This window comes from Urocampus carinirostris, chromosome 4, assembly GCF_059441175.1.
Source record: "Urocampus carinirostris isolate Australia breed hairy pipefish chromosome 4, RoL_Ucar_1.0, whole genome shotgun sequence".
Classification (NCBI taxonomy): Eukaryota; Metazoa; Chordata; class Actinopteri; order Syngnathiformes; family Syngnathidae; genus Urocampus; species Urocampus carinirostris.
This window is the reverse complement of record NC_142352.1, coordinates 7535613-7561079: the sequence shown is the minus strand read 5'-3', so window position 1 is coordinate 7561079 and position 25467 is coordinate 7535613. Positions and strand designations below refer to the sequence as shown.

At 41.7% G+C, this 25467-nt stretch overlaps 1 protein-coding gene across 1 annotated transcript; it reads left to right on the top strand.

The window, feature by feature from the left end:
- Positions 1-1629: 1629 nt before the first annotated feature.
- psma4 (proteasome 20S subunit alpha 4) lies at positions 1630-7890 on the top strand. Its single transcript, XM_088333148.1, has 9 exons — positions 1630-1764; positions 2122-2146; positions 2225-2267; positions 3895-4057; positions 4135-4212; positions 4838-4926; positions 6356-6486; positions 7486-7609; positions 7675-7890. Exons 2-9 carry the CDS (start codon positions 2144-2146, stop codon positions 7827-7829), a joined length of 786 nt encoding a protein of 261 aa, XP_088189274.1. The 5' UTR covers positions 1630-1764; positions 2122-2143; the 3' UTR covers positions 7830-7890.
- Positions 7891-25467: the final 17577 nt, after the last annotated feature.

Sequence of the window (25467 nt, the reverse complement as noted above, 5' to 3'; positions counted from 1 at the left end):
ATAAAGAACTTTATCACAATATTCTAATTTTCTGAGACAGTCCAGTATATATATATATATATATATCCTTTCTCTCTGTAACTATTTGTCTTTTTATCTCCTCTCTTTCTCTGTCTCACTATTTCCCTCTCCATCTCTTTATCTCTCTCTCTATTTGTCTTTCTCTTTCTTCCGCTGCTTTGTTTCTCCCCCTTTCTTTTTCAATCTCTCTATTGCTATCTACCTTTTCTCGCTCGCTCTTTCTTACCCTCTAGCTTTATCCGCAGTATCTGTATCATTTTCTCTCTTCCTCTCACTTTTTCTCTCTTTCTCTGTCTTTCTTTCTTTTCCTGCAAATTTAAGTCTTTTTCAATCTCTCTTTCTCTCTCTACCCCGCTAACTCACTTTGTATCTCTTTTTCTTGCTCTCCTTTTCTGTATCTGTCTCTGTATACCTCTCTATCTCTCTCTTTTTATTTTTTTGTCTCTCTCTTTCTCTCTTTCTGCCTTTATATTTGTCTTTATCTGTATCCTTCTTTCATTCTCTCTCTTTTTCTCTTTCTATCGCTCTGTCTCTTTAGCCCTTCCTCTCTCCTTGTCTCTCTCGGTTTCTCTGTCTTTCTCTCTCTCTCTCTCTTGCTCTCTCCTCCTTTCTTACTCTATATGTTTACCTCTCTGTATCCGTATCTTTTTCTCTCTATCTTTCTCTATTTTCGTTCAGTAATCCGCCTCTTTAAACATATCTTTCTTTCTCTTAATTTTTTTCTCCCTAGCTTTCTCTCTTCCTTTCTGACTTTCTCTCTCTCTTCTCTCTCTCTCTCTTTGTCTGTCTCTTTCTCTCGTATTCTCTCTCCCCTTTTTTCTTTCTTCCCCCCTTTTGATCTCCCCCTTCTCTCCTGTTCCCTATCCCCTCTCTCTGTCTCCCCCTACCCCTTTCTCCTGCTCTCTATCTCCCTCTCTTTCTCTTTTCTTTCTCTCTTTCTCACTGTCCCTTTTTCACTCCTTTTCTCACTCTCTTAAAGCCTCTCATCCCTTTGTCCGTTTCAGGTGATTGTTCATTTTGTGGTGTGATGTTTGTTACAACATGATCAAAAGAAATAAACTAGAAAATAAAAATTAAAATAACACAAACTATATCACTAGAAATATATCTAAAAAGAGCCGTTTGCAAGCCCAGCCGAAAAAGCCTGTCCTCTAAAATGAGACGGAATTCCCATCACTGGTGTTCATGTAGCAACCAATCAGGACGCATGTTTCTCTTTATCTTGTTTTTTTCTATGCTTGACTAGCACGCTAACAAACACCACAGCGCCGACTAGTGTAAATCAAACGTCTAGCATTCAAAAGCATTCTGTTAGTTATAATGCTATTTTTCAGGAACATTGTGTTTTATGCGCCTCTTAGAGGTAAAAAATAAGGCTTCATTCATTAAAAAAAAACCTAAAGATTTAATTCAGGGGTCTCCGACGTGGTGCCCGTGGACAGCACTTTGATACATCTTGTGATTAAGGGCTTTACAAATAAACATGACTTGGAGAGTTTGCGTTTTTAACGAGTTAATTAGCTGCATGTACTTTATCTCAGGGGACAGAAAAGTCGTCACTTTCCCCTGGGCCGGTGAGCTGTTTATTAAAAATGTGTTGTCATCCCACCGGCAGTCGGCGCTATTGAGCTACTATCTCACCGTAGCGGCAATTAGCCCCGAAGCGCGACGCGAAGAAGAACCATAAACTAGAAACCACACGAAGCATCCTCGTTGGACTTTAATTTACGCGTTTTAGCGGAGGTATTAATAAATTCTATTGTTATTCTCTGTACTACCCTTGCTTTTAAATTTAAGTTTACGGTCTGAAAGTGCCTCACAATCTCGTCTAAACTCGTTTTGACTCTGTTTGAACTAGCATGCTAGTTAGCCTAGCTTCCATATTGCAGATTCATTCTGTTGAGTAAGCTAGCTGTCACACCGAATTACTAATTAATTTTTGTTTGCTTCGTATAAATCAATGTGTGGCGAGTGTATGTTGAAAGATCGGTGAAGTTAAGTAAAACATACTGATATAACGTTTAAGTTAACTTTTAATTGATGTAAAAGTTACTTTTACTTGACTTGGACTTCTCCTAACATCTTATTTGTTATTTATAGGGGAGTAACTTGCTGAACAAAAATGGTAAGTTTCTTCATTATGTAATTTATGGCTTTTTGTCTTTTGTTTGTCTACTAATTTCTGTTCATGCTTCATGATTAGTCTCGCAGATATGATTCCCGGACGACCATATTTTCTCCTGAAGGCAAGTGCATCTACTTTTTCTTTTTTGTTAAAGGGACTGTGTATAAAGGCGAAGTTCAGACCGAATTTTCAGACTTTGAACAAATAGAGCTGGAGAGAAGCAATGCAGTTGAGGACATTTATTACAAAGTTTCAAAACAAAGATAAAATCAGAGTGCACAAGGCCCATTGATGGAGACGCGTTCTCCTACCAAAAGGCAAGCAAGTATGTTTCTGCCCCTCATATGGAGAGGAATATTTGCAAATATGCAGCACAGACAAATAACTCGCATTACTAGGCAAAAAGAAGCCCCTTTATAAGAGATAGGCACACAGCTGGCGGTATAAAACAATTGCTGATAAGTACACTGTTTAGAAAGAATACATTCAGCAAGTAAATATGTCATAAAATATGTGGACATATCTAATGTGCATTTATAACAACTAAACGAATGATGCAATCGGGGATGAATAAAGTATCTATCAAAACTCCTGCGATAGTAACAACATACTCAGTGATCCATTGTAACAATCCGTCATTATTTAGCGCACAGGAGTGGCCCACGCTTTTCCCTAATGTAAGCTACTTTCTATGGAATAGAAATGCTAGACTTGCGGATTAGGCAAATGTATTATGAATATGACATAATGACAACAAGTCCTCCCAATTTGTATAAAAATAGTAGATTTTTTTTGCCTTCCACTTAGTAACAATCCCCCACTCTTTTTTATTTCCTTTCTTTAATCAATGAATAAATTGGGGGCTAACTTGGCAACTTCGTAGCATTTACTACTCAGTAAAGCAAACATCTGTGGCTGGTTTTTATGCACATGTATCAGTAATGGTAGGATGTCAGACTGGCTTCCCGGTATGTCAAGCAAGTGATAAAGTTTATAGTAAAGAGATGATAGTCCACTCATGTGAGAGGACCCGCCCTCACGAACATGAATATCAGACCGGAGACTCATAACTGACCCCAGATGGGCGTGCACTACTACTGTGACTGCAGTCCTTTGCCTTGCCAACATGTTTGATTCGTAGCCGGCAAAAATAGAACCAACTCCAGCAAGCTCTCCAGTAATTCACTTCATGATCTATCGCCACTGTCATTGCAATCGACTCGTGGATCGTGATCTTGGACACCCCTGATTTAGCGACTCCTATTTGTTAGAAAAACATAATTCCCTAAAAAATTATTGATTTAAAAAAATAAGGCAGAATAAAGAAACTTATGTAAACTTGGATTTCTTCAAATACTTGTAGGTCTAAAAATATGCATTTATTTGACATAACATAAGGCTCACCTAGAAGGAGCTGACATCATTGTCAGCCATCATGCTGCTACGGGTACCCAAAAAAGCCTGGAGAAAGGCTTGGCCTAAAATGAGAAGAAAAGTGGTGTGGTTTGGTTGCTTCGAGTCTCCGTTGCTTGTATTCTTCCTTGTGCTTTTTAGTACTCGTTTTTCACTTGCAGGTCACAATACAGTGACATCTAGAGGCCCAATAATACACACTGTCCCATTAAAATGTGTTTAATACCTCATGTTCAGTGCCATGTCATTGCATTTTAATCAATGAGTTTGTATTCATCGTGATTTTAAGTCTGTGAAACATAAGATGGTCTTTATTGGATGGTTGTACTTTCTAGGCCGCCTGTATCAGGTGGAATATGCCATGGAAGCAATCGGCCATGCCGGAACGTGTCTGGGGATTCTGGCCAACGATGGCGTGTTGCTAGCTGCAGAGAGACGCAACATTCACAAACTGTTGGATGAAGTCTTTTTCTCTGAGAAGATCTACAAGCTCAACGAGTGAGTGCACAAGCGGCGTGGTAATAAAGTAGCATCGCCTCGCTATTATAAATCTTGTTTCTTTTGTTTTTATTCAGAGACATGGCGTGCAGTGTGGCAGGTATCACATCAGATGCTAATGTCCTGACAAATGAACTGCGCCTAATTGCTCAGAGGTAAGCAGGGTTCGTACAGGTGCTTAATCCTTGAATTTTGATGTTGTCTTTTCAAGGATCAAAAAGTGCTTTAGTTCTGAATGAAGTGCTTGTACATGCTTGAAATTGTTGCTATGTTTCTCTGAGTCTTCTTAAAATGACGCAGACACTACTTTCTACTGGCTTCACTTTGCCATTGTATTTCTTCCCTGGTGTTTAACAGCAGCTGGCATTTGTTTGTACGGCATTGTCCTATGGCCCATCATCATCTGTAGTGATCATGCCTAAGAGGACAGGTGCATGCTACACTTAAACAGAACGCTACGACATGTGTATTAGTGCAGGGGTTACGCATCAATTACAGACATTTATTATGGGCCATGCAACGATCTATGGTACCATTTCCCAATTGTGAACTGTAATGGAAAGCACTTCCTGTTACTGAAAACTTAGGCTGTATATTGCAGTAATTTTACTCAACATCCGTATGGGGAGAGATGTGCTTAAAGAACCAAATATATTTGTGATTTACTCAAGATCTAAAAATCATGTCTTGATAACTGAAACTATTTAACCTTCCTTGTTCAAAAACATTCATTTTTCTATCCGCAACAATTCTTGAGCCACATATTTTTCCCCTTTTCAGGTACTTGTTGCAGTATCAGGAGCCAATCCCCTGTGAGCAGCTGGTGACAGCATTGTGCGACATCAAGCAGGCATACACACAGTTTGGAGGTAAAAAGAATCAGTGGATCTTCATTTGTGTCTTTAGGAAACAGACATAATCTTTCACTGCGCATCTTGCTATTGCATTTGCCATTGAACTCATGTAGACTTTAGCTAGACACGGGGATAACATAATACTTCTCAAAAATGAGGTTCTTTACCAGCAGGGTGGCCTTGGGGTAGGGCGCCCACTCCGAGACTGAGAGGTTGCTCGGCCGAGTCACATCCAAGACTTGTAATATTGATACCCGTTACGTCCCTGCTTGGTGCTCAGCATTAGGGGCTAAGAATTGGGGGGATTTGGTCACCTAATGTTTACAAGTGACGGGTGTTGCGACACATCGGTTAGGTAAAACTATTGTCGTATCATATACCGTACTCGGTTGCATGTGTGTGTAGAGGCGTGGGAAAAAAAAGCTTGAGGTTCATTGTTCAACCACCTGAGAGCCCCTCCCCTGAAATGCATTTCAAATGACATAGAGACTAGCTTCTTTTTTGACATCCAGTAATCCCTTGTTTTCTGCAGGGGTTGTGTTCCGAAAAAGCCCCGCTAGGTAGAATCATTTTTTTGTCAGATACTAGTAACATAAGCAGATTGTGACGAAATAACTATAGATCTACAAATAAAAACGCAGAATTGCAGTTGAATGAATTGTATTTGTTAATAAACAATAGTACAACAATTGACGGGTTTCTACTTTCAGTGTAAGGAAGTGATGTGAAGAGTAGCTGGCTCGCATCTGGTATCACCATGTTGAAAGTCCTTAACAATAGATGGCGATAATTCCCTGCAAATGGGAGTTGACGCCCGCTATTTCACAACACTGAAAAATAAATGAAATGATCTGCATTTATATAGCGCTTCCCAAGTCAATGACTTCCCAAAGCGCTTTACCATGTGCTCCACATTTCCCAATAGCGGCCTTGCAGCCATGTAAGGCGCTAACCTGCTTATTGGGGGCATTAAGGTTCAGTGTCTTACCCAAGGACATTTCGACATGTAACACGGACGAGCAGGGATTCGAACTGGGATCCCTTGATCCCAAGACTAGCGCTCTACCTCCTGAGCCCCAAAAAGACAAAGTTTGTTTACACAAAACCTGGATAGAGCAAAGAATACATGAGGTCGCAATTATATTGTCTTGAAGACAAAGCCATTGAAGTGAAGCGCTTGGATTTGATTAGAAATGCTGTTGTTTGCTGTTCATTTTATTTTGCTTTTTACAAAAAAATGTACAATTCTACTAACTCTGATTCAAACTTTGGTCACTTGTCTGGTAAGGGTGTGATGATGGATCCCGAAGTCAGACCAGTTGAGAACCTCTGCCACCGATGAGATTCTGCTCTGTAGTGAATCAACTGTTGAATATTTGTTGTCATTTATCGTAAAATACTGTAGAAGGATTGTATCTCAGTCAAATATGGTTTCTGTTGACAGGCAAGAGGCCGTTCGGTGTATCACTCTTGTACATGGGCTGGGACAAGCACTACGGCTTCCAGTTGTACCAGAGTGACCCGAGTGGCAACTACGGAGGCTGGAAGGCAACGTGCATCGGCAACAACAGCGCTGTAAGCATTTGTTTCTCATTAGAAACGTTTTAACACATTAGATTAATATTGCTTCAATATAATGAATATACACTATTACCCCGGTTATCTTGGTTAATGGAGGGCAGAACCCACTAGGAAACGTGAAAAGCCATGAAGTAGAGATGCCCTTTCGCAAAAGCACCCGAGGGGCAAACATACCTCGAGATGACGTCCTTACCGACTGAGAGTATACGACTGTAACAAAATAACAACTACAGATCTACAACTAAAAACATTGCAGTTGAATGAATGGTCTTTATTGTCATTATACAAAAGTACAACAAAATTGGAGGACTTCTACTTTCAGTGTGAAAAGCGATACAGAGAGCGGCTGGCTAGCTGCCCACTGGCATCGCGTATCAAACTGTCCCAGATCCCGCAATGATTAAAATACAACCATTCCGAATGTAGCGGTTTCCTACCAGTTATTCCAGTTCATCTGTTTCATGGGTAATGGGTCTGTCAGGGGTGGCTTGTTATGCAGCCTAGCTGTAGTAGATCAGACATGCAGCGCCGCTATTGCCTTCTCTCTCGGCACCTCCTTAGTCTCTTCCCGGACCCGATAATAATCCATGGAGCACCCGCTGGTAGTCGCCGTTTTTTTGCGCACTTCTGACTTTCCTCAGAGTCTGAGTAAATTGGTGAATTTCTTTCCAATGTAACGAGCAGCTGAAATACTTGTCTTTTACTGTTTGCTTTGGGTGAACACATTGACTTGTGGGCCCGCCTTGCTCTTTGACTGACAGCATAGACCAGACAGTCATGCCTACCCAACACACACACACACAACCTGCCCAAATGATAGCATTTGCTGTGTGCTCCCTGCTGCGGAACACAATGTAACCTACGTTTATCGATGACAATGAAAATTCCGCAAAGCGGTGACCGTGCAATACCCGAGGTGCGAAGTAGCAAGGTGTTTCCTTAATACCTCAAATATAATCCTTATGATTTTTCTTCGACTGGGCCTTTATTTAGGCCGCAGTTTCCATGTTGAAGCAAGACTACAAAGAGGGAGATATGGCCCTGTCTTCTGCTTTGGCTCTGGCCGTCAAAGTTCTGAACAAAACAATGGATGTCAGCAAGCTTTCTGCAGAAAAAGGTGAGATGTAAATGCCAGCAATGAAAGGTTTCCTCACATTTGTAATAATTGGTTTCCTGTTTCAGTGGAGATTGCCACGCTTACGCGGGAAGGGGGCAAAACGCTGATCAAGGTGCTGAAACAGAAAGAGGTGGAAGAACTGATCAAGAAACACGAGGCTGAAGAGGCCAAGGCTGAGAAAGACAAAAAAGAAAAGGAGCAGAAAGAAAAGGATAAATGAATGCATCTTTACAGATAACCTTGTATTGTTTTGTCTTTTACATTAAAAAATTTAAAATCTATATTTTTGTTTTTATTATTTTAGGTCCACAGTAAAGACGTTTTCACGGCCCTCATGCTGAACATTTCTAGTGGTTTTTGATAGAAAACTCAAAAAGGTGCCGTTACCATTCAGAAATTCCGTGATAGTAGTAGCCTTCGAATGTTGCTGTGGATTTCTGGAAGCAAATGTAGTAAAATCCAGCAAGGGAAGCGCAAACGGTGTATTTGATTGCGTGGTACGGGACTAACTGCTCCTGATGATGAACAAAGGCCAGCAGGTAAGAGTCCATTCTCCAAATCTTGTCTTATATTCCTGTTATTACCTTGCACCTCACCAATATCTAATAAGAATTTTTATTATCCTCGTCGTCGTCGGAGTTGGTTGAAAGGCTAGAGCTCGCAACAATGACAAGTTTGAGAAGAAAACCTTGATGTGTAGATCTTGAAAGTGTTACACAATTACCCAATGTTTTCGATCCAGGTCCCCGTCCGGGTCCCATTTGCGAGTGAGGAATGGATTTTTTCAGCCGATATCGCCAGTGGAGAAAGTGGTCAATGTCGAGTATTCCTGCAGCAAGAGATGAGGACTTATCAATTTAGGACAGAGGTTCATGTAGGGTAGCAATCCCCTATTCTAAAAATGAGCGCCTCAAGGCTGTACCCGCCCAAGACGCACCAAAGGAATTGATGCCTCAACAATTCTGGCGGTTAAAGCAGTGGTTCTCAACTGGTCTGACTTCAGGACCCACCATTCCACTAATGGAGGTAAGATCAGGCCTAAAAATTCCGACCTTGCCCATTAAGCACTACCATTTTCTTAGTTTGTGAGGACTCGGGAGGATAAAGAAAGGGTGATTTTGGCTGACTCTGTCCACTGTGTCTGACAGTGCCGGCAAGCATACATGCTGGGCTCCGCGAGTCCTCCACAAAGAAAACAAAACAACTGACGAGTGGATAATTGGAAAAAGGCAGCGAGAGAGAAGCTCTGCCCGAACCTGAACTTATGATTGACATTTTAGCTCTGGCTTGACTTAAATCGAGCATGGGCCTAAAATTTTACCTCTACACAGTAATGACAAGCTGTGACCTAAATAAAATAAAAATCCTCTTTCTCAAAGTATCCAGTGGAATGATTGAGCAGTTTAAAACAAATTTAGAATAATATTTTCAGCTGTTCTTTAAAAAAACAACGCAAAATGACCGGCAAAACAACTTATGAATTACTCGCATATAAGCCTACATTTCTTAGAAGGGAAACCCCTTCCCCCAAATTGTTGTAAAATGGCCGCATAGTAAAAAAAATTCAATATTAACAAATAGGTAACTAAACATTGATAATTATTTCATTAGGTTGTTGACCTTTTTGAACCTTTATTGTCATTATACAAATAACACGAATTTGTATTTGTTCTCCTTTCAGTATAAATAAAACTGATTAAAAAGGTGAAAATATGCAAAGCTAAGAAAGTTAAAACCCCTTTTGTTTAGATTTTAGAGCCAGTCATTTGATCATTACAGGCTTGTTTTTTGCGACATGTAGTTTATACATTGTACCACTAGATGGCGCATCGTTCAAGGCAGACAAAATCATACGGTTGCAATAGATCTCGTCAATGGTGTGAAGGGTTTAGTTGAAAGCAATTTATAAGAAAATCTTCTAAAAGTTTAAAAAACAAAGTACAAATACATTGCAAGGATTTATATGTATATTTAAAATAGATCGTCTTGAGTGAAAACTCAAATGTGCTACCTGCAATAGGCTACCGTTACATTTTCTTTTAATTTATTGTTTTGCTTTATTGAACATTCGCATATACATTACCATACAAACATCCTACCCGTGTTGCGTAAACAGTACATTCAAACTACAACAAACTAAAGTAGCAATAGTGAAAATCCGCGAAGTAGCGGCGCACCTTAAAAAAAAAGTAAATCTTTTTTACATTTTATTTTATTATTATTATTTTTAGACCCGGTTAATGGGGACCAAAACCACCTGCAAAAAGTGAAAATCTGCCAAGTAGCGACGCCCCTTCAAAAATGCTTAAAAAAAAAATATATATATATATATATATATATTTTTTTTTTTTTTCTTTAATTATTTTATTCTATTATTATTATTATTTAGACCTGCGAAGCTCTGAACCCGCGAACGTGGAACCATGAAGTAGCGACGCCCCTTCAAAAATGCTTAAAATGTTTTATTTTTAATTTTTTAAAATTATTTTATTATTATTATTTTTGAGGCCCGCGAAGCTCTTAATCCGCGAACGTCGAAGCCCGAAGTAACGAAGTCCCACTGTATTGCACATCTCTCTGTGGCATTCCAAAGTCAAGTGATTTCATCCCGATTTTGGTCCATGTAAAGCCGAAGCAATTTAATGTAGAACCATTCAAACTGGTAAATAAAAACGCTGGCAAACAACTTTGATTGGGTGAGCAGTACACAGCGCAAGGCACTTCCTTCTCTCTCTCGCTCAGTGCAGTCTACACCGAAAGTGAATATGAAGATATGCTTATCGTTTGCAGTCATTTGTGACATTTTTACAAAAGAACTTTGCATGCACATTGTTTGGAAACCGTTACGTTAGGAGAACTAAGTACATGCTTTGCAGATCCTCCTAAAAATGCCGATAGAGAAGCCTGAAATTCGGGGAGATCTAACCTCTTCACACCAGCAACCCCTGGCATAACTCTGAGGTGACGAATAAGTCGAGATCTACTTTTATCCGACGCTGGTCTTTGCTATAAGGTCTTCCGTGGCCTGTATATCAACATAGAATAGAATATACCTTTATTGTCATTGTTACAAAATGGGTTGAACATATTGTGACAACGAAATTGGATGTGGCACTCCAGTTTCACATTTAACTGTGAGGATAAAAGAAAACAAAGAAGATAAGGTTATAATTTACACAATATAAAGGAACAAAGAAGATAAAGGTTATAGTTTACACAATATAAAGGAACCAAGAAGATAAAGGTTATAATTTACACAATATTTACACAAGAAATGTGGGCATGTAGGATGTTACATACAGTTTTGGGATCGTACATGCCTATTTCATTGATAGACCGGAGGCAGTGAGGTCACGGCGTTCACATGAGCTCCAGTGGGAGTATCCTGGCATGTTTCGAGTGACCGGAGGACCCCCACGCCTCACACTGAACAACCCTTTTTTTTACTCTTTCAAAATCAAAAACTCCAGCACCGATGCTGACTTTCACTTCGAGTAAAGCTTCGCGGACGGCTTCGTCTTTTTCGGTAGATCCGAAACGCGAGGCTGTTTGTGTTTTGTAAACACGTGAAAGGAAAAAAAAGGGGTCGGAATGTCTGCGGGGGTAGCTGGGGAGCGAGGTCAACCGGAGGCCATGACAGGTGGTATACATCAGAATCAAGGCTGACGTCTCGGCATTAACCTATCCAAACAAGCGGCAGGCAGTATGTTGTCTGGCTGGCAGACAGGAATGAGTGGGAGCGCCCCCCCACAATGCGATCCGCCCATCTCTTTGGTCTAACGAGGCAATTACGAGACGGGTGTACAGTTCCCAATCACGTGGCATTATCCGGGCAACCCCATTCGTGGTGGACATGCGGGATGGATTTTAGCCGGTAAGTTTACCTCATTATTGTTGGGTTGGCTGAGAAGCCAAAGTCAGGGGTAGGCAAACTACAGTCCGACAAACAATAGTCAAAATATAATGAGGATTATAGATATATATAGGTGGGTTGATCCACTAGGGTGATAGGGGCACCATTTTCTGTGGTGTGTCTTGGGTAAGTACAGCCTGGTGGCGCCCATCCCTCTCCACGCCAAAATAAAGGTATGGATCCCTTAACCACTAGGGTCGAAGGGGCGCCATTTCCTGTGGTATGTCTTGAGCAAATACAGTCTGGTGGCTCCCAACCCTCTCCAGGACAAAATAATGGTCTGAATCCCTTAACCACTAGGGTCCAAGGGGCACCATTTCCTTTGGTGTGTGTTGAGCTAATACAGTCTGGTGGCGCCCATCCCTCCCCAGGACAAAATAATAGTATGGATCTCTTGACCACTCAGGTCATAAGGGGCACCATTTTCTGTGGTGTCTTGGGCAAGTACAGCCTGGTGGCGCCCATCCCTCTCCATGCCAAAAATAATGGTATGGATCCCTTAACCGCTAGAGTCATCGGGGTACTATTTTTGTTTGGGTGGTTCTTGGACAAGTACAGCCTGGTGGCACCCGTTCCTCTCCAGGACAAAATAATGGTAAGAATCCCTTAACCACTGGGGTTGTAGGGGAACCATTACCTGTAGTATGTCTTGGGCAAGTACAGCCTGGTGGTGCCCATTCCTCTCCAGGACAAAATAATGGTATGGATCCCTTAACCACTAGGGTCGAAGGGGCACCATTTCCTTTGGTCTGTCTTGAACAAATACAGTCTGGTGGCGCCCATCCCTCCCCAGGATAAAATAATGGTACGAATCCCTTAACCGCTAGAATCATAGGGGTACCATTTTTGTGGGTGGTTCTTGAGCAAGTACACCCTGGTGGCGCCCAACCTTCTCTAGGACAAAATATTGGTATGAATCCCTTAACCACTAGGGTCGAAGGGGCACCATTTCCTTTGGTGTGTTTTGAGCAAATACAGTCTGGTGGCGCCCATTCCTCTCCAAGCCAAAATAACGGTATGGATCCCTTAACCACAAAGGTCAAAGGGGCACCATTTTCTGTGATGTGTCTTGGGCAAATACAGTGTCGTGGCGCCCATCCCTCCCCAGGACAAAATAATGGTATGGATCCCTTAACCACTAGGGTCGAAGGGGCACCATTTCCTGTGGTATGTCTTGAGCAAATACAGTCTGGTGGCGCCCAACCCTGTCCTGGACAAAATAATGGTATGTATTCCTTAACCGCTAGAGTCATAGGGGTACTATTTTTGTTTGGGTGGTTCTTGGACAAGTACAGCCTGGTGGCGCCCATCCCTCTTCACGCCAACAGATATTTCCACCCAGTCTTGAACCACTGGCATTACATAATATATATGGCCAAACTTGTCCAGTTCGGGTTTTTTTTCCTCCATTGTGACATTGAAACATAAATATTTTGTTTGTTTGTTGTACATGATTCAATTGTTTGTTTGTTTGTACATGATTCAGATTGAATCGTTTCTTGTACATGATTCAATTGTTTGTTTGTACATGATTCAAATTGAATCGTTTCTCCGGCGCCGTCACGAATGGCAGCCACTCCAGCAGCTCCCGTGTTATTTTCGATTGTTCTCAGTTATTTTCGATTGTTCTCAGCTTAGGGATGCTGCTGGAAAAGTGAATTTCCCTTCGGGGATGAATAAAGTATCTATCTATCTATCTATCTATCTATCAAGAGCAATGTATCGTTAACAATTGCTATTGATCCATTGCTGACTGGTCAACTTGGAAAGGGGATTACCATATGTGAGGCCCCTACTCGAGCTTTCTTATTTTCCTCGTGCCGAGGTTTTGAGTTTTTCCCTTGCCCTCATGTAGGTTTCAGATCAGGGGATGGTGTAATAACAGTATGTAGTCTGTACAGCCCTTAGAGGGCCATACAAATAATCATGACTTGGTTTGATAATCCCAGGTCCAGTTTGTCGTCTACCTGTTACAATGTCTATGATGTCTTTGATGTCTTTTCTTGCAAAACTTTGTTGAAACGGGCGATACATATCATTATCCGCCAAATAAAATCATTCATTTCAATTGATAATTTAGTTATAAATATTTACTACAGTGTGTTTCCTATAAAAAATAATACTTTATTTAGATGTCGTATTTTCCTTTCATCTATTCCTTTCCAACTTGCTTTTATGACACGGGTTATATCATAAAATTACTGGGTAAAGATCCATTATATAGTCCTCTCAACCTTGACACTCATTTTTCGAGCTTTGAAGACATCCTGGGCTGTTTTCACCATAAATGGAACTGAGTTTTAATAAACAATACTTACAAGATCGGCATGTAGAGCTTGTCCTTTGAATGGCACGTTATTAAAAGATTATTATTATATTCCTTTGGTTACAAAATACAGAAACACATAATCATCCTGTGTTCCAAGCTTATATTTTTTGGTTTCAATGTCATAAGAATAACCTTATGAAATGGCCACAGTAGCTACGCTCGATACTCAGATGTGATTATGGAAAAAAAAAAAGTAAGGCCCCATGCCTGGCAGGGATTCGAGCTAATTTTACAAAATGGTCTATTGGCAAACAAATTTCAAATGAAATATATGTAGAGTGCTGTTCAAAACAAAAGCAGTGCACAGGGACTAACTGTCATGATTACCAATGTGATTCACCTGTGCCCGCTCATTTGGCGCCAACCACTGCGGATTCTGATTGGCTCCCTGTCCCTATTTAAACCCAGTCCTGTCAATCCCCTGTGGTCAGTCCGTCTGCGAACCTCTGTTCATACACGGCAAGCCTTTTTTGACCCTGAATCCCGCCTGTCCCTGTTTTGCTTCCATTTGTCTCCGGCTACGACTTGTTTTGATCCCGACCACGTCTACGACCCATTTTTGATCCGGACTACGTCTACTCTCCCGTCCCGGCTTACGACCCATTTTTGATCCGGACTACGTCTACTCTCCCGTCCCGGCTTACGACCAATTTTTAATCCGGACTACGTCTACTCTCCCGTCCCGGCTTACGACCCATTTTTGATCCGGACTACGTCTACTCTCCCGTCCCGGCTTACGACCCATTTTTGATCCGGACTACGTCTACTCTCCCGTCCCGGCTTACGACCCATTTCTGATCCGGACTACGTCTACTCTCCTGTCCCGGCTTACGACCCATTTTTGATCCGGACTACGTCTACTCTCCCGTCCCGGCTTACGACCCATTTTTGATCCGGACTACGTCTACTCTCCCGTCCCGGCTTACGACCCATTTTTGATCCGGACTACGTCTACTCTCCCGTCCCGGCTTACGACCCATTTTTGATCCGGACTACGTCTACTCTCCCGTCCCGGCTTACGACCCATTTTTGATCCGGACTACGTCTACTCTCCCGTCCCGGCTTACGACCCATTTTTGATCCGGACTACGTCTACTCTCCCGTCCCGGCTTACGACCCATTTCTGATCCGGACTACGTCTACTCTCCCGTCCCGGCTTACGACCCATTTTTGATCCGGACTACGTCTACTCTCCCGTCCCGGCTTACGACCCATTTTTGATCCGGACTACGTCTACTCTCCCGTCCCGGCTTACGACCCATTTTTGATCCGGACTACGTCTACTCTCCCGTCCCGGCTTACGACCCATTTTTGATCCGGACTACGTCTACTCTCCCGTCCCGGCTTACGACCCATTTTTGATCCGGACTACGTCTACTCTCCCGTCCCGGCTTACGACCCATTTTTGATCCGGACCACGTCTACTCTCCCGTCCCGGCTTACGACCCATTTTTGATCCGGACCACGTCTACTCTCCCGTCCCGGCTTACGACCCATTTTTGATCCGGACCACGTCTACTCTCCCGTCCCGGCTTACGACCCATTTTTGATCCGGACCACGTCTACTCTCCCGTCCCGGCTTACGACCCATTTTTGATCCGGACTACGTCTACTCTCCCGTCCCGGCTTACGACCCATTTTTGATCCGGACTACGTCTACTCTCCCGTCCCGGCTTACGACCCATTTTTGATTCGGACTACGTCTACTCTCCCGTCCCGGCTTACGACCCATTTTTGATCCGGACTACGTCTACTCTCCCGTCCCGGCTTACGACCAATTTTTAATCCGGACTACGTCTACTCTCCCGTCCCGGTTTACGACCCATTTTTGATCCGGACTACGTCTACTCTCCCGTCCCGGCTTACGACTCGTTTCCGACCCCAACCACGCTTTGCTGTCCCAGTCCCGGCTCCCTACCAGTTTTTCCGTCCCTGACACCGCCATCGCTCACTACGGAAGATCCACTTCCGTGTTCGGATCACAGTCCAAGTGCGAGAGTGACTTGTTTCCCGCGTCCAGCGAACACCGGATCGTGGGCGCAGCACTTCCTCTTTCTTTGTATAAAACTCGTGGTAAACGTTACGCAATTGGGTCCTGTTTTCGTTCTGGTACTGACACTAACCAGAATATCCCGGGTTTTAGTATACTTTTTTATTGTTACATGCCAAACAAGTTACCAGTAGGTGCAGTAGATTCTCAGAAAACAAAGCCAGCATTCATAATAGGAACACTTCGAAGGCTGTGCAATTGGGCAAATAGTTCAAAGGGGTGTATTAAAAAAAAATAGCAGTATGGCAACCAAACTCTGATTTCATCAATTTTGGAAAAGGAAAAAAACCAAAAACAGGTGTGAATCAGGTGGCGCCTATTTAAGTATGATGAAGCCAGCACAGGTTGAACATGCATTTGAGGAAAAAGGGTTGTTCAAGACACTGCTCTGAAAAACAGCGTTCTTTGGTTAAAAAATGGATTGGAGAGGGAATAACCTAAACAGTTGTCGACCGTTGAGCTAAAACGATCTCCGATGCCTTAAAATGGGTAGAAAAAAAAAACAGACTCGTGGAAGAAAACCGAAGACAACTATCAAAATGGACCGGAGAATAACCAGACAGGCAAAGGCTAAACAGGACGATGAAACTCAGTGCTGTGACAGTAAGAAGACGTCTGTGTGAACTAAATGTATTTTCAAGAATTCCACGTTAAATCCCTCTGTGCGAAAAAGCATGTGCAGAAGAGGTTACAATTCGCCAAAGAACACATTCACTGGCCTAAAGAAAAATGGAGGAACATTTTGTGGACTGACGATAGTCAAACTGTCCTTTTTGGGTGCAGAGTCCACAAACCGTGTGTGAGACAACCCCCAAACCCTGCACAAATTGAAGACCGTGAAGCATGGTGGTGCAAGTATCATGGTCTGGGTATGTTTCTCCTACTCCAGCCCATTTATCGCATACTAGGAATGACCCCAAACACACCAGAAGAGAAAAGTCTTGGTTCCAAACCAATAAAACTAATGTCATGGAGTGGCCAGCCCAATCCCCAGATCTCAATCCAATCGAGAACTTCAAAAATGTTGTTTTTACAGCATTGGAAAACGTTAAAAGTATTTGGGGCATTTTTGTCCTCTTACACAAGCAATAATAAAACAAAAATATATTTCCCTCCCCCATCTTTTTTAATTTGTTAACATTTTTGGAAAAGCGCCATGAGGCCTCTCAAAAGTGCCGACCCCCAGGTCAATTACAGAATAAAAAAAAGAGTCCATTGTTCAGAACAACCCCCCTCCTAATGGTAAAGTGCTATCAAAAATGTACAGATTTATTCCCATTTTACATTGTACGTCAGGGGTCGGGTAACCTATGGCTCATGAGCCATATATGGCTCTTTTCATTAGTACATATAGCTCAGAGATAAACTAGAACCTGTGGAATTATCAAATGTTTTGATTCATGCAGAGCCGATTGTCGTACGTGCAAAGCCGAGACATTACCAAATGCTCCAAGCCTTCCAACATAAAAAAGACACAATTTTAACTACAATTAAGGTGTCATACCAAAAGACCCGGTTTTGGCTCAAAATCGCTGAATAATCCTTTACACAAAAACTCATTAAACCATCTATGTTTATTGTCAAGACACTTTATGACGTGTTAGGTTTTAAATTTTAAAATGTAGCGTTTACCAAATTGTTCGAATTAGTTATCTGACTCCATTAACCAAACACACAATTTAACTAAGTGTACTGCATCGAAAATGGCCGAATTAGTCGAATTAGTGTCTTTGGCATCTCTGGGAAGCCTTTTCTGAGGTCCTCAGCCTTTCTTCTCTCGACCCACGTCTTTCCGCAAGCTGGTGTGCCGGCTCCTCCCATGGGCGTGCCAGGGAAAGCCCCACGTGGGCTCCAGCACCTCAGAGACGTGTGTCCCGATCTCTGTGGTTCCTTAAAACAATGGAGAGCGTTTATCAAAACAATGCCTGCCGTCCTCTGTCATCAGGGCCCCTACGCTTCTGGATGCGCTGATTATCTTATCAGCCCCACGTCAGCTCCCGCCACTCCTGTATACAACATTTCCTACCAGGCCAGGGTGCCCTGAACTTTCACTGCTCATTTAACTTAAGCCTACTCGGTGAAAATCTTCATTGCACTCAATAAATGTAACTTGTATTCAATCGTATGAAATCTTTTATAGTCAAATGCAAGCCGCAGAACAAACTTTAAACACCCGGAATCTCGAGCAAAGCACAGAGAGCAGGGGTGGCGAACCTGGTCCTCAATAACATGTCCTGTATGTTTTGGGAGTTTCTCTGCTCATTACAGATGAGTCCAATCAACTGGGTCATCATCAAGCTCCCACATCGCTTGCTAACAAACTTAAAATTTGCATCACCTGAGTTGGGGAAGAGAAACCTCCAAAACATGCAGGACATGCGGCTCTTTAGGATCGGGTTGGCCACCCCTGACCTAGAGCCATTTGATCGGGTGAGCAGTAAGAATGGGCGGAACCATACTCCTCTTCCTCACCCAGCGCCGTCTGCCCTGAATATAAATACTCCGGTATCCTCGTTTGCAGTATTTTGTGACATTTTTACCAAAGAACTCTGCTCGCACCTTGTTTTTAAAACGGTTATTTAGGACAAAAATGACGATCAAAATGAGCCTCAATACTCTTAAGTAAATGCAGGAGGGAGCAGAATTTTAAGTGGTATATTGATAGTGATTTGGGACACAGGTTCTGGCATTATTATTATTTCATAGATTTGATCTCATCATCAAACAGTAAAATCAAATGTGCTTCTGAATAATCTTTGTCTGAAGAGCTAACTTAACGATTTTCTTATATTCGGGTAGGTGATTTCCAAGGTTCCTAAAATCTGCTATACGAAATCAAGCATGAGTAAAAGCGCTGCAGCAAAACACAGCAACATGAAGAATTTATAATCCAGGCAAGATGTTGCTTCACCATTTTTGTGACAGTGTTTGACTTTTTCACAATGGAGGCAAAAAATAGGAACGCTTTTGTGTCTGCGGCGTTCCTGCACAACTCACCGATAACAATAACAAAGGAAAAGATAGGGTGTTTATTATTCAGCCGTTTCCACACTGTGTATTCGGTGACGGTTCTAAGGGAAGGAGAGATTCTTGTATTGAGAAATATCGACGAATGGGTTGGGACCTAAAAGTGGGTGGCAGACAGGGTTGGGTAGGGTTACTTTAACTGGATTACTTTCAATGACTTTTGGATGACTCCGATACCAAATATGCTAATAAAAGACAAAAGAAACTAAATATGAATAAAATGATGACTCACAACACGTGGTGAGCTTTCTCTCCTGGCTTTGATCTTTTTGATCTCCGGCAAAACTAACATCAAATGCGACAGAAACAAAATGAAAATAAATCCAAACAACTTGCCACATCATTTTTGCCGTTCCATGTATTCCGTTACTCCCCAAACCTGCACAAAATGTAGTAGTTTTATTCATATTTACTTTCTTTTGTCTTTTCTTAGCATATTTGGTATTGGAGTAATTCAAAAGTAATTGAAAGTAATCAAGTCAAAGTAACCCTACCCAACCCTGGTGGCGGAACCGTTTTTGGTGGCTTGTGGGCTTTTGCTCTGGCCTTGTAATTCTAAGAGGAAGAAAAAAAGCCATTATGCCCTGCTTGATTCTCTTCTTCCTGTTTAGTCCATCGGCGCCATCCCAATTGTGTTTGGGAGGGACCACATCTCATTTTATTTTGATTTTGTTTTGTTTACAGTACGGACGCTGCCCTACTTACGAACGAGATAGGTTCCGGACGATTGTTGGTAAGTTGAATTTGTTCGTAAGTTGCTTCAGCGCTATACTTTGTATGTTTAAGGGTTATATTAGTAACCTGTATTGTTTTGTACTAAAAAAAAATAAACATTTCATAGAATAATATGCTCTATAAACTTAAATAAGATTAAGTTTAACTTACTTTTGGAAGATGAGCTTCAAGAGTTCTCCTACGTGGGCGAAAAAAAGCGATCCAACCATTTTCTCAACCGCATCAAGCTTTCTTATTCCACTTTCATTTCAAAAGAAACGGCTCGCCTCTTCTTTACACTTTACACCAACTATAGTAAATGGATGCCCGAGATATTAAACAATTGAAATGTCAAAATTTCTTAGCGTGCTGGAATTACTGTATAGGATGTTTACACAAGAACTATGAAGAGGAAGACGGATTTCTTCTTCGGGGTGGATGCTGGGGGAGCTCTCACAGCGCCACACGCCGGTTGTGGCGGAAAGAAGCACTACAGTAATGTCCTGTACTCAGGAAAAGGTGCACGATACAAAATCTAACTTTACAGCAGTGTCCAAGTATTTTTCGACATCCTGAAAAAAATGTGAATCTAGCGTTTTTGGTAACTCGAATCATGGTAAGTATCTGTATTTTCACGAACAAAGGGCGCACGGTATTAAAAAGCGCTTAGTATTTAACACATACAGCGGCATTAGCTCAGAAGGTAGAGCGCTCGTCTTGTGATCAAGAGGTTGCAGGTGCGATTCCCGGCTCCTCCGTGTAAAGCCGAAGTGTCCTTGGGCAAGACACTGAATCCCTAATGCCCCCGATAGCAGGTGGTGACCTTGCATGGCAGACTCCCTATTATTGAAGGATTTTACACAGTTGACTATAAAGGATTTTATATGATTGAATATAAATTACATTTGATGCAAAAGAATCACTGGCTGGGCTGTGGTGCGATGTCAGGGCAACCTGGTGGAAAACATTGTTTACAGGAACGGCGGGAACGGGACGTAAGGCTGATAAGATAATCAGAACATCCAGACGCAGAAAGGCCCTGATGACGTAGAAACCCTCATTGTTGTTTTGAGTATTCCAGACATCGCGACGCTCTTCAACAAGATGGTGTAGCCCCGGGGGGGGGGGGCTTCCTTGGCACGCCCATGGGAGGAGTCGGCACGCCATTATGCGGGGAGAAGATGGCCAATAGGAGAGAGCTAAAGGACTTACGAAGAAGGTTTCACACAGACTCCAACGTCACTAATTTGGCCATTTTCGATGGAGTCCACTTAGTTAAATTGTTAATGAAATTAAATCTGCCCCCGTGTGAAAATGTTGGCTTTCCAGTTAATCTTTTCCCTCACGAAACGAGCGCGCATAAATTGTTGGGTGACTGTAGGTTGTGTTTGGTTATTGGAGTCAGATAACTAATTCAAACAATTTGGTAAACCGTACATTTTGATATTTACCGTATTTTCCGCACTATAAGGCGCACCTAAAAGCCTTTATTTTTTTCAAAAGCTGACCATGCGCCTTATAATACAGTGTGCCTTATTTATGGATCAATATTAAGTCGCAAAGTCTTCCAACTACGGTAACTTGCAGCCGCCGACTAGATTTTCCCCCGAATGGGAAGTAGTCCGCGGTGTATGCTTGGATTTATTTACCGGCGTTTCATTGGCTAACCAATGTGTCAATCATCAGTTGAATCGATCACTATTGGCTAAAGGTATTCGGAGGTCAAGTGGCGGATCCTTTTTATCATTTACAGGCTGGCATAGGCTTAAACGGCAAAACAAAGCCTGCAATTGGCCGAAAAAGATGAATGTGTATAGCACGTGGTTGACGGCATACAGAAAGCATTTTTTCCTTTTCTGTATTTGTAAATATTTTATTCTCCTGGATTTACTACACTCACGGATATAAGAGGACCATGGCTGCACATTATTATGAACACAACGACTTCGGTGAGCTACTCCGGCTATATATTATCCCTGTATCTTGTTTCAGACTGAACTCGATGTTTCTGTGATAAGCGGTGCAGATAATGGATGGAATGGAGTGTCTATTTTTAAATTAAACTCAGTTCCAAGTGTTTATTGTCATATGCACAGTAAAGTTGCGAGCGAAAAAGAAAATAGAAACTAAGGAATGGTTGGCATTTCTTGAATCCCAAGACTTTGACCTTCCGAATGATATTTGGAACGATGCACTTGAGTGATTGGTGACATCGTACAGACACTGTTTCCGTACATGTCTGAGACACGTATTTGCTTTTTTGCAAGCTTTCGGAATGTTTAGGGGGTAATCAGTTGGACTGAATCATCTGACTGTTTTGTCGACGTTCCCATTGTAGCGCCTTATAATCCGGTGCGCCTTATCTATGGAAGATATAGGACCAAAAACCATTTTTTCGGGGTGCGCCCTATAACCCGGTGCGCCTTATAGTGCGGAAAATACGGTAATTTCCAACAATAGATAGTTTGATATCTAGATAGATGTCTAGATCGATAGATGTCTAGATAGATAGATGGATAGGTGTCTAGATGTCTAGAGAGATAGATAGATAGGTGTCTAGATCTCTAGAAATATAGAGGTCTAGAGAGATAGATGTCTAGATAGATGGATAGGTGTCTAGATAGATAGATGGATAGGTGTCTAGATGTCAAAAGATATTGATGTCTAGATAGATAGATGGATAGGTGTCTGGATGTCTAGAGAGATAGATAGATGGATAGGTGTCTAGATGTCAAAAGATATAGATGTCTAGATATCTAGAAATATAGATGTCTAGATAGATAGATGGGGGCGGCAGTAGCTCAGGAGGTAGAGCGATCGTTTTAGGATTAAGGAATCCCAGTTCGAATCCCGGCTTGTCCGTGTTACATGTCGAAGTGTCCTTGGGTAAGACACTGAACCCCCAATACCCCCAATAAGCAGGTTAGCGTCTTACATGGCTGCACAGATCACGGCCGCTATTGGGAAATGTGAAGCACAATGTAAAGCACTTTGGGAAGTCATTGACTTCTAAAGCGCTATATAAATGCAGATCATTTCATTTCATAGGTGTCTAGATGTCAAGAGATATAGATGTCTAGAGAGATAGATGTCTAGATAGATGGATGATAGATAGGTGTCTAAATGTCCAGAGATATAGATTTCTAGAGAGATAGATGTCTAGATAGATAGATGGATTGGTGTTTAGATGTCTAGAAATATAGATGTTTAGAGAGATAGATGTCTAGATAGATAGATAGATGGATTGGTGTCTAGATGTCTAGAAATATAGATGTCTAGATAGATAGATGTCTAAATGTCTAGAAATATAGAGGTCTAGAGAGATAGATGTCTAGATAGATAGATGGATAGGTGTCTAGATGACTAGAAAAATAGATGTCTAGAGAGATAGATGTCTAGATAGATAGATGGATAGGTGTCTAGATATCGAGCAGTTGGTCTTCTTTACAGCCATTTCTACGTTACACATGGTGCTCTCCTCCATGCCGTGACGGCTAAATTTCTCCGAGGGATTTCCACTCATAGAGAGAATGATCCCAAAAGACTCTTTCAAAAAAAGTGTACGTATATTGAAATAAAACGCACGAACAGGATCACAAATGGAAACGCGAAAGTGCAGTCCTTGTCATCCTGGTTGGCCAGGTGCCTGCTGAGGTTTTACGGAGGAAAGGGAATATTTTGGGGTGACGACAGGTGCCACTGCGAGATTATAAGGGGGTGGGATATTTTAGGGGGTGCGAAGTGCATTACCTACAGACAGCCTAAGGGCTTCTTGGTGGCCCGCTATCAGAAGCTGCATCTGAGGCCATTCATAATGCATGCCGGCCAGCCCCGCGTTCAGGACTGTCAGGGGCCGTTCCCTCTGACAAGTCAGCCCAACTCTACTTTAGCGCCTAAGAGGATGCCGAAACCCTTGCATAATTGAAACCCCACCCGCTGTTTTCAGGGTACATCAAAAATGCAGCAGAGTGACTTCGAGGGAGGGGGTGATCCGAACCGGGAGGGAGAAAGACGCAAGGGGGGGAGACAATGGCCGTGGGCGGAGGCATAAAAGTTCCTCAACTTTTTGGGGCGACGCGAGTGCTTCTTTTTAAAAGCTATGTTTCGAACCGTATTTGGTCCGATGGCCCTGCTGTGCTGCGACTTGCATCTCCAGCTGTCTGGAGGTGGTGGTGAGTGGTGTGTGGGGGTTGATGACCTTCTCAGTGTGGAGTTAGAATGTCAGGGGGCTCCAGTATCTCAAGCTTTTAGGGTCTGGATTTCACATGGACTCAAAACCAGTTTTGATCCCCCCAAAACAATGGATCCAAAAGACAGGAAATGGCTGACAATTAAGAAACATTTATGAAACTGGTTGGTGCTCGTATGTGGTTTCACTATTACATATTTTTCTCTTCATCCATAGCCATGTTGGTGCCAGTCTAAATAGTATTTGAATTTTAGATATGGATGGATAGGTGTCTAGATGTCTAGACTGATAGATGTCTAGAGAGATAGATGTCTAGATAGATAGATATATAGAGAGATAGATGTCTAGATAGATAGATGGATAGGTGTCTAGATGTCTAGATATATGGATGTCTCGAGAGATAAATGTCTAGATAGCTAGATGGATAGGTGTCTAGATGTCTAGAGATATAGATGTATAGAGATAGATGTCTAGATAGATAGATGTATAGGTGTCTAGAAATATAGATGTCTAGATAGATAGATGGATAGGTGTCTAGATGTCTAAAGATATAGATGTATAGAGATAGATGTCTAGATAGATAGATGTATAGGTGTCTAGAAATATAGATGTCTAGATAGATAGATGGATAGGTGTCTAGATGTCTAGATGTATATAGATGTCTCGAGAGATAGATGTCTAGATAGCTAGATGGATAGATGTCTAGATGTCTAGAGATATAGATGTATAGAGATAGATGACTAGATAGATAGATGTATAGGTGTCTAGATGTCTAGAAATATAGATGTCTAGATAGATAGATGGATAGGTGTCTAGATGTCTAGATGTATATAGATGTCTCGAGAGATAGATGTCTAGATAGCTAGATGGATAGATGTCTAGATGTCTAGAGATATAGATGTATAGAGATAGATGACTAGATAGATAGATGTATAGGTGTCTAGATGTCTCGAAATATAGATGTCTGGATAGATAGATGGATAGGTGTCTAGATGTCTAGTGATATAGATGTATAGAGATAGATGTCCAGATAGATAGGTGTCTAGATGTCTAGAAATATAGATGTCTAGATAGATAGATGGATAGGTGTCTAGATGTCTAGTGATATAGATGTATAGAGATGGATGTCTAGATAGATAGATATATAGAGAGATAGATGTCTAGATAGATAGATGGATAGGTGTCTAGATGTCTAGATATATGGATGTCTCGAGAGATAAATGTCTAGATAGCTAGATGGATAGGTGTCTAGATGTCTAGAGATATAGATGTATAGAGATAGATGTCTAGATAGATAGATGTATAGGTGTCTAGAAATATAGATGTCTAGATAGATAGATGGATAGGTGTCTAGATGTCTAGAGATATAGATGTATAGAGATAGATGTCTAGATAGATAGATGTATAGGTGTCTAGAAATATAGATGTCTAGATAGATAGATAGATGGATAGGTGTCTAGATGTCTAGATGTATATAGATGTCTCGAGAGATAGATGTCTAGATAGCTAGATGGATAGATGTCTAGATGTCTAGAGATATAGAGGTATAGAGATAGATGTCTAGATAGATAGATGTATAGGTGTCTAGAAATATAGATGTCTGGATAGATAGATGGATAGGTGTCTAGATGTCTAG

What these genes read in the sequence shown, in the direction of transcription:
- psma4 (XM_088333148.1), top strand. An exon ending in GACCATATTTTCTCCTGAAG is followed by an intron (nt 2,268 to 3,894) that starts GCAAGTGCATCT and finishes TGTACTTTCTAG; the next exon opens with GCCGCCTGTATCAGGTGGAA. An exon ending in AAGATCTACAAGCTCAACGA is followed by an intron (nt 4,058 to 4,134) that starts GTGAGTGCACAA and finishes GTTTTTATTCAG; the next exon opens with AGACATGGCGTGCAGTGTGG.